The sequence below is a fragment of the Sceloporus undulatus genome, chromosome 3 (genome assembly GCF_019175285.1).
Source record: "Sceloporus undulatus isolate JIND9_A2432 ecotype Alabama chromosome 3, SceUnd_v1.1, whole genome shotgun sequence".
NCBI classification, from domain to species: domain Eukaryota; kingdom Metazoa; phylum Chordata; class Lepidosauria; order Squamata; family Phrynosomatidae; genus Sceloporus; species Sceloporus undulatus.
This window is the reverse complement of record NC_056524.1, coordinates 42057649-42075392: the sequence shown is the minus strand read 5'-3', so window position 1 is coordinate 42075392 and position 17744 is coordinate 42057649. Positions and strand designations below refer to the sequence as shown.

General features: G+C 40.7%; 1 protein-coding gene across 2 annotated transcripts in view; it reads left to right on the top strand.

Moving 5' to 3' along the window:
- BOC (BOC cell adhesion associated, oncogene regulated) overlaps positions 1–17744 on the top strand; it is an 84541-nt gene that overhangs the window by 61260 nt on the left and 5537 nt on the right. For both annotated transcript variants that reach the window (XM_042456721.1, XM_042456720.1), the window contains exons 5-15: positions 3072–3218; positions 4774–4917; positions 6387–6680; positions 7329–7601; positions 9001–9299; positions 11839–11998; positions 12638–12748; positions 13596–13802; positions 14722–14903; positions 17077–17182; positions 17549–17671. In XM_042456721.1, coding sequence (XP_042312655.1) covers positions 3072–3218; positions 4774–4917; positions 6387–6680; positions 7329–7601; positions 9001–9299; positions 11839–11998; positions 12638–12748; positions 13596–13802; positions 14722–14903; positions 17077–17182; positions 17549–17671 — 2046 coding nt within the window. The remainder of the gene's footprint in view (positions 1–3071; positions 3219–4773; positions 4918–6386; positions 6681–7328; positions 7602–9000; positions 9300–11838; positions 11999–12637; positions 12749–13595; positions 13803–14721; positions 14904–17076; positions 17183–17548; positions 17672–17744) is intronic.

The window sequence follows — 17744 nt, the reverse complement described above, 5'->3', positions numbered from 1 at the left end:
CACATTTGTGGCTTTGACTTTTGCAGATTTGATTATTCATGGCTTTCATTCCTATGTTCTCTCTGGTAGTTTCTAAATCCTCCAGTACCACTCTTCTGGAATCTGACCATAGAGTCATGCTGGCAGACCCAGAGATTCCAAAGGGAGAACACTTCTCTAGGCATGTGTAGGTCCTCCAACACAATTCTGTGGTAAAATTCCCACAGTGTTGACCATACAGTTGCACCAGAGACTCCTAGAGATGTGTTCTCTCAGGTTGAGAAACCTAGTGGTTTATTTTTTGTGTTTTTTCCACTTCCATTTTTTCCTGAACCCCTGACCCAATCAAATATGGAGGATTCACTATATGTACTCATGTATACATCTAGAAATTTTAATTAAAAAATTGTCCCCCAAAAACTAGCTTGGCTCATTCACAGGCCAATTTAAGTAGAGTACCTTAACTCTTACCAAAAAAGGAACCATCTCCTGGTGATAGGTAAGAGCTTAATCCTTCCTCAGAGCTAGGGATGCCATAACCCGGTGGCCCCCGTGACCAACCCGCTTTTGGGGGGGCCCCTCCCGGTCCCGGTATGGTTTGGCCCCTAGCCCTTGGTTCGGGCTTCCCCTGCCTCCTCCCCGTCGTCCTGCGCGCGGCTGTGCGCCACTCTCCCCACCTGGCACACTGGCGTAGCCTAGAGAGCAGCTCTTTAAAACATCTGCCACTCAGAGCTATTATATACCAAGTGAGCCCACTTGGTATATATACCCTCAGGAAGCCTTACTTTCCAGGTTACAGTGAGCAAAGAAAAAAAGGCCATAAATCGTTCATGTTTCACTGGGAGTTTAATTGCCTCATCTTTTAAATGTAAACCGCGTCAGTATTCTTGTAATTCTTTATCACAGGATCGTTTTTGGGGCCCTAAACACCTTTCCTTGTAATATGCAAATTTCTCCCGAAGCTGACCAATGGGAAAGAAGCAACCAGCCCTCCACTTGGGTTGGTTTTCAATGGCTTGGTAAAGGAAGAGCTTTTGCCTTGCTTGTAAATAGGAAGGGCTTTGGGGTAGCAAAGGCTGCAGAAATAGTTTGACCCCCCCCTTAAACATCCATGGCTCAGTGCTATAGGATTCTGGGAAGTGTAGTTTCTTGTGGCACCAGAGCTCTTTTGACAAAAGGAGGCTGAATAGTCCACAGCGGAGGCGTTGCCTGAGGAGGGCAGAGCGGTGGAAGAGAGGAGGCTGCTCCGGATGGTCCTGGCACTTCCCTTGGCTCCCTCCCTCCCTCCCTCCCTCCGCCTCCTCCTCCTCCTCCTCTCGGAGCAGCCCGACAGCCAAGCTCAGTCACACTCCCAGGCTTTTCTCTCCCCCTCCCCCCTGCACTTTGAGACCCCTTTAACTGCCAAAGCTCAATGCTCTGGAATTCTGGTGTCTGAGGCATTTGGCCTTCTCTGTCAGAGAGCTCTGGTGCCACAATAGACTACAATTCCCAGGATTCCCCAGCACTGAGCAGTCTCAAACTGGACCATTTCCTCAGTGTGGATGCACCTGGGGAGGAATTCTGGGCACTGCAGTTCAACTAAGTTTGGAGAGTTATGGGACTGTCAGAGATAGCTCTGGGGCCACAGTGTACTACAATTCCCAGCATTCCCCAGCACTAACCCAGGACAGTTACGTCACTCTCAAACTGGATTATTTCCTCAGTGTGGATGCAGCTTTGGTGAGGAACTCCGGGCATTTCAGCCCAGCATTGTTTTATTTCTACAGTGTATTTTGGACCAGAGACAAGGTGACCAGGCATCCTCCTCCTTTTCCAGGACATGTCCTCCATTTGGATCATGGCTAAGAAGCATGGATTTATAATTACATGGGTGTTTTTAGCTTTTATTTTTGGCCATGTCCTACATTTTTTTGCTTGGGTGCCCTACATTTTGGGGTGAGGGCATTGGTCACCTTGATCAGATAGCTTTCCAGGGGTTTAACTGCCATTCTGCTGTGGTGCTGGAACAGACCACCATTCCCAGAATTCCATAGCATTCAGCCGAGGCAGTTAAAGTGGTCTCAAACCAGATGATTTCTCCAGTGTAGATGCAGCCCAAGCCTTTTGCCTCTCTTATGCCTGAGATTTCAAAGCCCAGCCCTGGCACCACAACAAACTACAAATCCCAGGATTCCATAGGATGGAGTGATGAGAGTGAAAGCAGTGTGGCAGCAGCCTAAGTTTGCTTAATGCAGTTCTTAACATGGTGCACCTCTTGCCTACAGAGTCTCCCAGGCCCCAGCGGGGCCCTAGAGTCCTCCAAGGCCTTGCTGGGGCTTGGGAGAGGCCCAGCAAGGCCTTGGAGAAGGTTTAAAAATGTAGGACCTTTTTTTTTGGTTAATTTCCTGGCCAGGGAATTATAAAAAAAATGTCCTACATTTTAAGCCTTGTCCTACATTTTTCCCAGTTTTGAGGTCCCCCAGGATGGCAACCCTACTCAGAGCCCCTAAAAGAAGCACCACCCCTCTTTACTCTCTCACCCATCCAGCCTTTTGGATGAGCACAAACAGTTGTGTCTACTAGAATTTTGTAAGTTTTTTGGCATGACTTTTGTTTGTTCTTTCTTTGCATTCTTTGTTATATGCCCCAAAGTTTTACCCTCAACTTACCCACAGGTCATATCAAAATCCATAATTTAGCCCTCCAAACCTGCCCTTGACCTATACAGAGGCTGCAGTCCTAGGCACACTTACCCATTGAAATCAATGGAATCTAGAGCAGAAGGGCTATATCCCTAACTGCTAAGGAGCAAATGTGAGCCGTTGGTTGGGCAGGTGACATACAGACCAGAAGGTTGCTTAATTCCTCCTTACTCACTTGTTATTTTACAGAATTGACATCATTATTATTATTATTACCCATGCCATCTTTCTCTCAGAAAAACTCATTTCTAATTTTGGAACTTGGCTGAAGAAATATGCTTTAAAATTGATAGTTACTGAGGGAAAGTCACTACTGCTACAATCCTAGGTTAAAGGTAAAGGTTTTCCCTTGATTCTTACTTGTGTGTAAAGCTATAGTTCTAACAGATGCTTCTACCATCCTCTCAATAGATCTCAAAGACTTCAAATATGACGGCCAACATGTGATAGAAGTTGATGAAGGAAATACCGCAGTAATTGCATGTGACCTTCCTGAAAGCCATCCAAAAGCCCAAGTTCGTTACAGTGTAAAGCAAGAATGGCTGGAATCCTCCAGAGGTGAGCTGTGACTGACTAGGGAAGGAGAAGAAACGGGTACCATTTATTTATTTCATTTTTCTTCTTAGAGGTCTATGGCCTGAAACAGACAGGTCAAAAGGGCCACCATCAGACTGCATTGGGGTGTGTGGCATTTACACAATGTGTGCCCTGAACGCAGCTGGAAGCCACATCAAGCCCCCACCAGCCTGGAAGAGCCAGGCCAAAAAGGAGCAGAAAAAACCCACTACTTTTTGACAGTCCAGTTCAGGACATCGGTGGCAGCCAGGTTGGGACCAGCTGTACATTGTTGCTGCAGTCCCAGTGTGAAGAGCAGCAGCGAAGTCCCAGCACGGACCTTTTGTCCTGTCTGCTCCATACCTCTGTCTTATGTTTACTGTCTGATTTATTATTCTCGGTTCTTGAAGTACTGGGACTCTGTGAATATTGTGCATAGGACAGTTCATTGACACATTCTTGTCCTTCACTCAGTTCCAGTTTCAGAACTATTGTGCCACGTTTCTTCTCTAGTCACAGTGCTGAAAATGTACCTGTGAAGGGTAGGTCTGACTGCTGGAAAATGTGGGTATTGGCAAATCACCCTAGATATGCATCATCTCATACCTTTGCTACAGTTTAAAAGGGAGAAAGAATGGGGAGATTGGAGATGATGGACAGTATTTTTGGACATATTTACTTTTTTAACTACTGCCAGAATTCTCTAGCCTGAATTCTCCCCCCCCCCCCAAAAAAAACCCCCCTTTTACAAGCTCTCCTTTTTGTTTTGTTTTTTCTTTGAATCTGCTTCAAGTCAAGTTAGCCTCCCTAACATTAAATTGTGTGCCAGGTGTAACTAGGAACATGAAGACAGATTTGATTTAGCATGTGAGTGTGTCTGAAAGGCTTGGAGCTGGAACTTGATTATTTTATTTCTTTTCAGTGAGGCCAAAGACATAAATTACCTCAGTGGCATGAGTACTGTTTTCCCTTGCTCCGGTTCCGTGCCACTGGGCTTCCTGTCTAGCTAATTCCAGAGCCTTTACTTGGCCTGCATGATACAGTATCTGCTGACACCAACATGGAACTGATTTGCGGCATAAAAAGCAGAAGGCATTCATTTGATAAAGCTAAACCAACTTTTAATTAAGATGAACCACATTGCCCCAGCTGTGGGCCACATTTCTCATCTGCTATCTGTTGCATATACTAAAAATGTTGCCTTGACCTTCATATTGTGAACACACTTTCTAGGGACACATTTACATAAGGCTTAGTCGGAAAGGTAATTTTGATTAAACACCTGTAAAGTTGTACTAGTAATTCCTTATTGTAAACATTTTATGAAATCATTCTGTTGCCAGGAGTACTACAGCTTTCTTAAAAAATTAATTCTAAATTTAATTCTATTCCACTTAATTTTTTTTAAAAACTGTTCATTTCCCCCTTCTCATTCTTCCCAAAGTGGGTTGAAATATCTTATTATTATTACTATATAAAGTTCATTTAGTATCTGTGATGTGCTAGAAACCGAACAATGGAGATTCTCAATTATAAGATTCTTCTTTTATCTTATCAGATAACTACTTAATCATGCCATCAGGGAATCTTCAAATAGTCAATGCAAGCCAGGATGATGAAGGAACATACAAATGTGCAGCCTACAATCCTGTCACACAGGAAGTAAAAACATCAGTCTCAAGTGAGAGACTCCGTGTGAGACGTAAGTCATCTCTGATGAATATTTTGGTTCAAAGTTTGTTTTTTGCAGGTATCACCAACCATATTAAGTGACTTTAATGTTCTATGCAGATCTTTCATGTGTATCACATGGTTTATGTTCAAAAATGTTAAAGTATCAGTTTCTAAAGAAAGTTATTTGCTTGTAGTTTTAAATGTATTTTTTTTATTTGTATCCCACCTTTCTTCCAAACTGGCATACAAAAGGCTTTACAGAATTAAAAAGGTATAGATAATAATGTAAAATTGTAACATTAAAATGCACTTAAATTACTATATTAAAATGCAGTGGAATTAAAAGTGATTTAAATGCACATCAGTAAAACATACACCCTTGAAAAGCCCCTTCTGTAGCAACTAATCAGTTGCCAAATGCCTTGTTGCATAAAAAGGTGTTGGGATGCTGGTTAGAAGCACTACAATGGTAAGGCCAACCTAGCCTCCGTTGGAATGTGGTTCAGTATAGTCCTTTTATCTTTTACTCCCCTGCCCACATTTTTACCAGTGAAAAGTGAGGCATAAGAAATAATTGTCAGAGACCTTTGAGAAAACCAGATGCCTTGGTCAGTGTGTGAACTGGCAGGACTTTGGAAGTGGAAAATCATTCATGACTTCATTGTCAGCTCATCCCATGTAAGATTTCTCAGTTAGGAATTTGTTTTTAATGAGGTATTTCTTCCAATCATATTCATAAAATGAGTGACAGTTTTATAAAATACCACATGCCAGGAAAGGAGGGGTTCTGAGTGAAATTTCAAGTTTGGACATTGATCACTCATATTTCAGTTCTCCCTCTTCCTATCTCAACTCCTACCCTGTTAGTGATGCAAGTGGCTGACTGGTCTTCTCTAGCCATTGTTTTACAGTTTGACACTCCTCACAAAGTTCTTGTGAAGTTATACAATGTAAGAATTATAAAGGAGTTTGAACACAAACTTCCACCAGTTGTGTGGATTTTCTACCCCATTTGCACCCAGTTTTGTACCCTAACCCCCCACCCCCACCCATTCCAGTTTGATTTGAGGGAGCTGAAACCTTCATTGCAAAAAACACCAATGCTAGAGCCCTCCAAGAGCAGGAAAAACCTGCCTTGGCTAAAGACGTAACATTTTTGGCACATGGGGGGCTTAGTGGGTCCCTGGGGGCTCTCAAACTAGCCTTGGGAGGCACACATGGCCACAGGCAGCACTTAGCCAACCTTTATCTTTTTGTATTGAGACTACTTCATGTGAAGCCTTCTTTAGTGCTAGTAGCAGATATGCATCTCCATTATACATTTTGCATTGTTTCTTGGATTTTTTCTTATGTGACCACAAAATGTGATATTACTCAGACTCATTTTCATGCAGTAATAGTCTTGGATTTTTTAAAATCAACAATAGGTTTTTCTGAATATTTTTTTATTTTGTTCTGTTCTTTCTTTCACTTATTCTTTTTCTCTTTCTCTATTAGGCTCAACTGCTGAGGCAGCTCGCATAATTTATCCCCCTGAAGCACAGACCATCATTGTCACCAAGGGTCAAAGCCTCATTCTTGAATGTGTGGCTAGTGGGATTCCTCCTCCACGAGTCACATGGTCTAAGGATGGTTCCAGTGTCTCTGGCTACAACAAGACTCGGTTCCTTCTCAGCAACCTCCTAATAGATACAATCGGTGAGGAAGATTCAGGGACCTACAGCTGTATGGCTGACAATGGAGTGGGTGAGGCTGCAGCGGCAGTCATACTGTACAGTGTTCAAGTGTTTGGTGAGTACCATTGCACATTTATTCCTCTTCTTTCCTTTTAGTCACAGAAGCCAGAAGCATGGTCTACAGACGGCTTGGGTAATCTTGTGTGCTTATCTTTTTCAGAATTGTTTTGATGTGAATTTTAGCATTCGTGAGTCAGAATAGGCCAGCTAGATTTCACCTCAGGTCTAACTCCAATATCTGCCACCATTCTATGTGATTTTCTATATGCTATTGAACTACAACTCAATCCATAGTCAGCATATAACCAGGGACGAGAAATGCTGATAATTGTTGTCTAACAACAACATGTTTTCCATCTGTTGCATGCAGCAGAAAGGGATTCATCTAATAGCCATTAACATTTTGGGTCACTTTTTAACACTTGCAAAGAGCCTATCTACTTAAACAATGATAGACAGAGGAGAGGAAGCAGAAGATCAAATTTTGACTCCAGATTATTTCTGTCTGACCCTTAGTGTAATCCCCAAAGACTTTTCCGTATCATGACTACTTTCTTCTAAGAGCTTTCATAATTTCTTCCTCAATATGAACAGCAAAGGAGGCTAAGTTACAGGGAACGTTAGTGTGCATGTGCATGCTGAAGCAAGAACGTTGCTATAGCTTAACTTACTCTAAGTTAATTTTACTCTGCTTCCTTTTCAGAACCTCCAGAGGTTAGCATGGAATTATCCCAGCAGATCATTACATGGGGTCAGAGTGCAAAGTTCACTTGCAAGGTTCGAGGGAACCCTCAACCATCAGTTGTGTGGCTGCGTAATGCAGTTCCTCTCTTCTCCAGCCATAGAATGCAGCTGACTCGCAGAGCCTTAAGGGTCTCTAGTGTGGGACCTGAGGATGAAGGGATATACCAGTGCATGGCAGAGAATGAAGTTGGTAGTGCACAGGCTATGGTACAACTAAGAACTGCTCAGCCTCGTAAGTCTTCAGTGAAATTACTGAGAATCATATAAGAATATATATGACTGTGCATGTATTTCATGTTTATGACATTCTGATCCAGAGTGAAGCTTCCTGACAGTCTTATTCAGGAACTTTTATGGAGCTAACTGAACACTTGAGAGTTGCTTTGTCTCACAAACCAAACTGGCCTTGAGCAGATCTTCCAGTAATTCAAAGGAAGAGTTGTGTTCCCTGTATAGTTCTCTTTCCTTGATTATGCCTCTTGAATACTTATGTTTTTTACTTTATTGATCAGTAGCAAAATTTATGTTCAAAAACATAGCCTTGTTAGTCTGAAAATTGATTAATTAAAAGATAGACTTGAGCTTTCATAGACTTGAGCCGACTTCCACCAAATGCATATGAGGAAGTAGGCTTAAGTCTATGAAAGCTCATACTAACTTCTACCTTTCATTTAGTCTCAGAGGTGCTGCAAAATTATATTCTGCCCTTTGAATACAACTGCAGTACTAAAAGTGACATGGCTAAAGTTAAAGTTACAAGAAGTTCATAAAAATCAAACAAACAATAGAACTGGTAAAATCATGAGACAGAAACAGTTGTGACTAATTTTACCTTTTTTCTAATGTTGTATTTTATTCCTTTAATGATCCTCTTTATACATGAACTATCAAAACATCTGCACAAATCCAAATTGTCCAACTAAAACATAATTTGTAAAGGCACTGTAGCCTATGGACATACATTTTAATTAATGCAGAATGTAGGCATCCATCAGATAACGGTTAGATTTTATTTGGAAAAGTCAGTTTTTGCACCAAAATCCCAGGTGCTTGGTGCTGTTCTCTCTAACAATTTAAAGCAGCCTTTCTGTCTTCAAAAGAAGAATTAAAACTACAGATAAATCTGGAATAGAGATGTAACTCTTCACATATGAGGAAAAAAAACTGAAAAGGTTTCTTTTCTCTGAATGAGATTACAATTTTTAGTATATTTTTACTTTAAAAAATATTTTAGACTTCTGGTGAAAACTTCCTGAGTTCTTTTGCAAGAAACAGAGTATAATGAAATTGAAAATGCACAGTATCTGGAAAAACTTTGTTTTTGTTGTGTGTGTGTGTGTGTGTGTGAAAATCTTGCAGAAAATCCCTGACACTTTAGGACTTTATTTGGTAAACACACTAGTGCTGATCTCCCTGCTGATTCCATTCATAAACTGAGATTCCAGTGTCATACAATGAGCACATTGTCTAATACTCATGAGGGTCCATGTGACAGCTTTTATTTAAGATTTACTTTTCTTGGCTGTCAGTTATAACAGCATGTCAGTTGTAAGAAGATTGATAATTGTTTCACTGTTTTTCTATTTGTGCCTGTGTTAAAAATGGCAGTGGTCTTCCTTCTTACGTTCCAGGAACAACACCGGAGCCACAGCACTTCCCAGCTGGGGACTTTGCTCACTCTTTCATGTCACCTACCAAGCTCAGCAATAGTGAAAAAGTGCTGAAAGACAAAGCTGTCCTCTTAAAGCCCAGGCCCACGACACCTGCAGTCTCTGTCCAGTGCACCACCCAAGATCAAGTGTCTCCAGCTGAGGCCCCTGTCATCCTTAGCTCTCCCCGGACAACCAAAACTGATTCATATGAATTGTTGTGGAAACCACGGCATGACAGCAGAGCCCCTGTCCTCTACTATATTGTGAAACATCGCAAGGTTAGCATATTCCAGATTTCTTTTTGTATTTGTATTTATCTGCCATTTATCCTGATGACATTGCTAAATAACCATTTCTGTGGAAACATGACTTTCAGGTTTGGGGATTGTTGAAGTTTTTTGCCTTTTTGTACAGTACCAGCCCTTCTCCTTTTTTGTATAGACAGACACTAGTTCTGTCTGCTGGTGGAGCAGATGTCACTAAGGAGCAAATGTAGACTGGAGGTTTGCAGTGGTGGAATACAAGGTGGAGGTCAATGCCGTGGGCTTGCACAGTTAGAGTGGGTTATCAGTAGAAAGGGCTGACAAAGATATATCTGACACTGGTTATGTGCATATTTTACTTAGCTGTGGCATTTCCATTCACTGTGCTCTCTTGGCAGCCTGATCCTCCTGAAGTTCTTAAGTGGGTGATATGTAACATGAATAGCTAAAAATCCTGGCTTCTCTCTAGAAGTATTGCTCAAATCATTACTTTTTAGAACAGTGTATTTAAATCTCTTGGGGGGAAAATTGAGCCCAATCACATGTGTAGGAATGAGTACTAATCTGAGCATGTAGTTTATCCTTTCTCTGGTTTTTGATTGTTTGGGAACTGTCTTTCCCCCCCAAAATCTTCACCTGGAAGCTTTTGGGGTCAGAGGGAGTCACAATGGGTCACTGCATTTAACACTAATATGTTTCCAGCACAGAGCAAATTCTCAGCTGGAGACTCTTTCTTATGTCTTAAAGGTCTTTACATATGGAGCTTGTTCCTGTTAACACTTACATGACTGCCATTTACATGGCTGGTAACCAGATAATTTGAAATGGGGTTTATTTACAGAAGAAGCTTAGTTTAGCAAAACTATGAAACAAACCATGCTTGTGTCAAGGTTAATTACACTACATACAATCTAAATAGAAATCACAACAAAATTGTATTAAACGTTGTTTCTGAATACTCACAGAAGTAAACACCAGCTTACCTCAGAATTCTCTGACTTAGCACCAACTATCTATGTTCTCAGCACAATTATAAAATTTTAACTACAATGTGTTCACATTTAGTACATCTTCAGTTACTAGACTGAAGATGGTGGAAGAGTTTGACTGTGGGTTTATATGGCCGCATGCACACATACGTATGCAAGATGGAAATAACGACACCAGGAGGTATGGGAGCTAAGTGAATGGTGGATAAGTATTCAGCTCTTCCTGAAAAATAGATCTTGAGCTTTTTGGAGTTGTTGCTGCCCTGTGAAGTGAGGTGACAGGTGACTTACTTCTATAAAGAAGGTCTTCTTGGTGGTGGCACGTTACATGTGGAATACTTTCCCCAGACAGGTTTTCTCAAAGCCTGTTTTATCATTCTTTGTGTACCTTTGGTTTTTTGGTAGCTTTTAGATTAATCTTGCTAACTGTTCAGTTATGATTTTGTAGCCTTTTGTTTATTATCTTTTCTGTGTACGTTTCATAGAGGAACTGTAAAGTGGTTGGAGATGTCCATGATAGAAGAAGCAGCAATTCCTAAAGCCTTTCTGCTTGCACTGGCTAAGTTGAAAGAAATTTAGAGACAGTGTGATGTTAACAAATCTAAAAAATGCTCAATCTGGTGCAGTATAATGTGTGCAACACTGGGAGCTGATACTTTCAAAGTTCTGAATATATGTATTTTTCTGTTATGGGAATGCTGAGTATTACAAGGGACTTAAGCCGTTTTATTACAGACAAGCTGATGGTTATTTTTGCACCATTGATAGAATCATAATGAAGGTTATAAATAATAATAGTAAATGAAATAAAGTCAAGCTAAGAAAAATAATTTTAAAATAAAGTATATAAAAAGTATATTCAGGGATAGCTGTGTTGGCCATACAGCAAAGTACAATAACATACAAAATCTTAAAAACAGCTATACTTTTATTGGGCCAACCAAAATCCAGAAAACACATGATGCAAGCTTTTGAAGCTGCAGTGGTTTCTTCATCAGGCAAAGGTGTTAAAAATATACTGAAAAAAGAAAGAAAATGACGATGTTAGAATCACAGGCCTACATTTTGTCAAGTTGTTGTTATTGTTGTTCTCAATTAACATAGTATGTAAGGATATCTATACAAGCAGATGCCATTCTTCCCTTTTGGCCATCAGAGCTCTGACAAACAAAGAGTAGCAAAATCCAGGAAATAAAATTTAAAATCTATTAGCAACACAAAAAGAAATCTCCCTTGAGAACCCACACAGGACAGAAGCAACCTGGAATTCAAAGTAGGTTTCTTTTTTTGTTATTGTTGCCAATGGAATTTAAATCTTGGTCTCCCAGAGCCTACATGGCCAAAGGGGAGGAATGGTTTCTGCCTACATGGATATCCTTCCATGGGGAATTAGAGAAAATAGCAAAGTAAGCATAAGCAGAGGCAACCAGCTGATCAATACACAGTTGATTGAGCTGCACATGCGTAAGGCTTGTTATTTTCTATCCTGCTTTAGCCCAAAACTATTACCTTTTATATAGAAGAAGTCATGGATGCCATAGATTACCATCCTTGTTTTTCAACAGGTAATGAATTTTTCAGACAACTGGACAATCCAAGATGTCCCTGCCAGCCAGCATCATCTTACTCTGACAAAACTGGATCCAGGAAGTTTGTATGAAGTGGAAATGGCTGCTTACAACTGTGCTGGAGAAGGCCAGACAGCCATGGTTACTTTCAGAACTGGTAACAATCAAATCACTTCTCCTAAAGATGCAGTTTATTTCCTTATGAGCAGGAGGTCTGACAGCTGGCTGCATCCTGATGCTAAGGGTTTTCTATTCTGAGGGTTAGCTGTTGAAACTTTTTAAAAAACTGCCTTTCTTCAAATGTGTGTGTTACAGTACATATCACAGTATACAATAAATAATTTATAGCATAATATATCAAAATTGAGATGACTGGCTAGCAGTAGCTCTCTGACAGCCCAAATTCCTTTACAGTTACTGATTAAATATACCTTTTAGAAAGCAGTCTTGTTATGATTTGGAATAGTGGTTAGAATTATGAATCTTGTCTCCCTCTGTTGTATCAAACATACAGTATATTAAAGTTCTCTCTCTAGTAAGGAAATAGTCAAACCAGTAATCATCATTAGAAGAAAATGGATAACTCAGACTCACCAAAAGTTAGACTTTCTCATAGGCTAATCATGTATCTTTCCATATTATTGTTTAGTAAAGCAGTTTGCTTATGTTACACTTGGAATGCAAGTTTCTACATGACAGTGGGAAAATGTATCTGTATGACCAGCATTAGCCAAACCTCACTGTTGTTCACCATCTTTGTTAATTTGTTTTTTCTAATTACTTTTGTCTCTTTTAGGACGAAGACCAAAACCAGATATTATTGCCAGTAAAGAGCAACAGATTCAGAAGGATGACCCAGGCACAAGTTCTCGGAACAACAACCAATCAGACAACACTCGCCTCTCTCGTAAGGCCACAGTGGATTTGCAGCCAAAACGTCCAGAAGCCAGATTATTTGGGGGGAGAGGCCAAATTATTTTCAGGAGGGGGAAGTGAGAAAGATTTGTTGTAGGAATGAGAAAAAAACAAACATAGACACAAGCAGCAGCAACTCTCTTGCTTTTTTTAAAGTCCTTATTAGGTCACATTTCTCTCCAAAGTCTGAGTGACTCTTTCTCACAATAAGTATATGCCAGATGAACTCTTTCAAGTTGTAAATATCAGTGAGAGAAAAAATATTCACCATTATTAAAATCTTTAAAATCGAAAGTTGTCTTTTAAATAGAAATAAAACTACAGGTTAATCTGACAGAAAATTGCTCATTTGTCATTTGGGAGAAAAGAACTACCAGAACTTCAACCAGAGCTTCAACCCAATCTGGATACAAGGTTGAAGCCAATGCACACCACAGGGATGCATTGTTCAACTAAAAGAATTGAACACTGTAGTGTGATGTAACTTTTAAAAAACCCAGACATATACATTTGTGATGTCAGTTTCTGTTTAAAGAATGCAAGTATTTTTTTTAAAAACGGGGACATCTCTCTTATACCAAAGTGACCAGATGTCTTAGCCACAAAGGAGGAGAAGCCGCTGTAAAATGCAGGACATTCAAGAAAGATGGAGACATTGCAAAATAAAAGCTAAAAACATTCATATAAATGTAAATTCGTGCTTTTTAATCAGGCTCAAAATGGATTTTGGAATTCCTCCTAGACAGAAGGCTGAAATGCAAGACATATCCTGTTTTCTATTCAGAAACTGCATGGATGGTGTTATGTGCCTATTAACAAAATTCTCTTTTTCCTTACAGCTCCAGAGGCTCCAGATAGGCCCACCATCTCAATGGCATCGGAGACCTCTGTCTATGTAACATGGATTCCACGTGGGAATGGAGGTTTCCCCATTCAGTCATTTCGAGTGGAATATAAGAAACTGAAGAAGCTTGGGGACTGGGTACTAGCTACAAGTGACATTCCTCCTTCTCGTCTCTCAGTAGAAATTACAGGGCTTGAGAAAGGTAGAAGACCTGCTTTTCCTGCCACACATAATTTCTGTTCTTCTTGTAATGGCTTCATGTGCCAGATGGTATAATCATATGTGCCAAGAAGATCCCCCATGACTAATCTGATCTCTTTTTTTGATAAAATTGCCAGCTTGGTAGATGAAGGGAAAGCTGTGGATATAGCATATACTGATTTTAGTAATTCAAAAATAAAGCCATGCTAGTCTCTGGAATTAGTATGTAGAGAGATCTTGTAGCACCTTTCAGACTAACAAGCTAGCAAAATGTGGGCTAGACAATGCAAGCGTTAAATGGATTTGTAGTTGGTTGACTGGCCAAACTTAAAGGGTGCTCAGCAATGGCTTCTCTTCATCTTGGAGAGAAGTAACCAGTGGGATGCCACAGGGTACTGTCCTGGGCCCAGTGCTATTCAACATCTTTATCAATGACTTGAACAAAAGAATAGAGGGCATGCTTATCAAATTTGCAGATGACACCAAATTAGGAGGAGTAGATAATATTCCAGAGGACAGAATCAACATTCAAAATGACCTTAATAGATTAGAAAGCTGGGCCAAAATTAACAAAATGAACTTCAACAGGGAGAAATGTAAGGTACTGTACTTGGGAAAAAATGAAATGCATAGATATAGGATGGGGCACATCTGGCTTAACAAGACTACATGTGAAAGGTATCTAGGAGTCCTAGTAAACCACAAGTTGAACACAAGTCAACAATGTGATGCAGCAGCTAAAAAGGCAAATGTGATTCTAGGCTGCATCAGTAGAAGTGTAGTCAGGGAAAAAACCTCTTATAAAAGGTATTACTTTGCCACCTGTTAATATGGAATGTCTCATTTTGCAGGAAGAGATTAACAGGGTTGTATGTCCCTCCCTTTCTTCCTCTCAATTGTTTCTCCATTCCCACTCTTAGGCACCTCTTATAAATTCCGGGTGCGAGCACTGAACATACTGGGGGAGAGTGAACCAAGTGCTGCATCAAAACCTTATGTGGTCTCAGGCTACAACAACCGTGTATATGAGCGCCCAGTTGCTGGCCCATATATCACCTTCACAGATGCCATCAATGAGACCACCATCATGCTGAAATGGATGGTAAGGAGTGGGAAATACATTTGGGACTGAAGGGGGACAGAGGATGGAAGGGGATTTTTTGAATTTGCAATAGAATTCATTCAGGGCAATGTTGACTAGTTTTGGATATTGTTAATAATTATTTAATTTCTGCATTTTTTAATTTCTCCTTCTCCAAATGCACTTAGAATTTAGGGCAAGCAATTTTCAATAATTTGGTGCTAAATTTTAATCCCCAGTACCACTGGAAATGCAGAAAAATGTTTTTATAAACTAAAGATGGAGGTAGATGGAGTGGGGGGGGGAGGTGTCCATGTTCTTTTCATTTTTAAATACCTTTCTGGGGGAGGTGAGGCTGAAAGCCCAGGTAGAGAGTCTTCAGGCCCAGAAAAAAAAAATTGTGGTTCCCCCCACCACATAGAGGCATCAGAATAGCTCAGTCTCCAATAATGGCATTCAGGGACTATAGCAGTCCCATTTGCTGCTTTTTGCACACCTCTGCCCTAGACGTTCGAAGTGTCACACAACTATAGTTTGGTGCAAAGAATCAAACTTTAAATTTAAAGAGTATGGAGCCTAAGAATTTGTTAGATGCAACATGAAGAGAATGAACAGTCTGACACTTCAAGTTAGCCCACACTTTCACCATTTAATTAATTAACTTGATCTAATTAAGAGCAAGTGTAGGGAATCATTTTGTTGCTGCTGTTGTTAAATAATTGAGAGTAATGAATTCTTACTGATCAACCAGTGATCCAATGTTAGGTCCAAATTTGCATCCAGCTTCTCCCTGGCCTAAAATGCTGAGCATTTGACGTCTTCATTTGTAAGAAGCCTTCTTTGTAACTCAGTAGGAAAAGGGGATGAATGATGATGGGATGCAGGAGAACACATTGTAGTGATAGAGCACCTGTTCTATACATATGTAGTTTGCATGCATGTATAAAAGTCTCTGGCTAAATCCCTGGAAATGCAAACTTAGGCCTGTTACAGATGGGCCTTAAAGTGTGCGCTCCGTGCGTGCTAGGGTTAGAAAGGGGCGTCCTCTCCAGACGCCCCCAACCCTAGCATGCGCAGAGCGCGCACAAAATGGCAGCGGACGTTCCACACGGCCACCGCCATGACAACTTCATGACTGCGCCCCCTCCAAACAAGGCGGCGTGGACATGATGTCCTTGCGCCACGCGAGGGCGCTTAGAGCGCCCTTTACGCAGCGCAAGAAGGAGCTCTGTTTCGGAGCTCCTTCTTGGCTTTGCATCGCTGGGCGCAGCCTTCAGATGGCTGCACCCAGCGACGCAGAGGAGAAAGGGGCCAAGTGGCCCCATTCTCCTCCTCCCCGCTGCCGCGGGGTGTCCTTGAGGCTTGAAGCCCCAAGGACACCCCTTTCCAGGCTGCGGGGAAGGGGCTTTTTGCCGCTTCCCCGCGGCCCGGAAAGCGGCGGATCGGGGACTCAGCGGCTGCCGTTCTAACCGCTGAGGCCCCGATACACCGGGGAAAGGCGCGCCTACAGGCTGCCCCAAAGGGGCGGTCTGTAACGCGCCTTAGTATCTGGCACAGTTAGCAAAAAGATTTCTAGTAGTAAAATTGGCATGAAAACAAAAATAAATGGGGTAGGAAAAATGTTGAATGGACTGAATGACTTAGCAGTATTATTGTTCAGTTCTTGTAGGCAAGGTTTCTTTACATGTGTTGAACAGCAATACTAGTAAATTTCCAGATAAGTTGTAGTAGCTCAGCAAATGTTTCTGATTCACAGTAACTTATATTAGGATTTAAAATAAAGTATTTGAAAATGGTCTTAATCTAATCATTTATTTCTATCTCTGTGTTTTGCACCTGTAAATTAGCAATATTATTTGGTTATTTTGACCTGAGCTTTTTTGCAGGTCTTATGGTTTTATAATTTCCTCTTAATCCTTGATTTGAAACTTGGATGCAGATTTGTATTGGTAGACAGAAATCATCACAACATTTGTCTTATGACTGCTGGATTCCAAGCCAGTACTTTCCATCTGGCCCAGCCCACCGCAAATATTTTGCAGTTGGTGGGCCTTAGCATTCTGGTAATGAAAAACAAATTACATTCCACAAACCTGGTAGGTCTGTTCACTTCTGATTTAGAGGCTCTGTATAGAGAAAACTATTTTGATGAGAACCTATGCTTTTATTAATTTTTACCTTTTACTTTCTGCAGTATATCCCAGCCAGCAATAACAATACACCAATTCATGGTTTTTACATCTATTACCGACCGACAGACAGTGATAACGACAGTGACTATAAGAAAGAGGAGGTAGAAGGTAGGAAATAACCTGTTGACTGTGTTAATTCCCATAACATGCGTCTTGTCTGTCACCTATTCAAACATATGTTATGTCTATGGACCTAATAAAAATCTTTATTAATAAAATGAAACAAAAAGAGGTTGCTCCTATGCTGAATGATACCAAATTGCAGGAATGTCTGATGAGTCATAGTGCAATAAATTAATGCTTGGAGTGTATTTTTCAACTTTTTCAAATCAGTATAGACAAGCTATTTTAAATATATATTTGTAAATAAGTAAATAGTGTTATTCTTTGATAATGCAGAGAGCCATTCATGGCCTTAGGATGGGATGATGAGGAAAAAGAAAGGTGACCATTTATCTGTTGCCTCCTATTCAGGTGACAGGTACTGGCATTCTATCAGCCATCTGCAGCCAGAGACTTCCTATGACATTAAAATGCAGTGCTTCAACAAGGGTGGAGAGAGCGAATTCAGTAATGTGATGATCTGTGAAACCAAAGGTAACCAATTAGTGTAAATAGGATGTTTGAGAAGCCTCCCGGTCTCCATTCCCTAATGGACATTTTCAGAAGA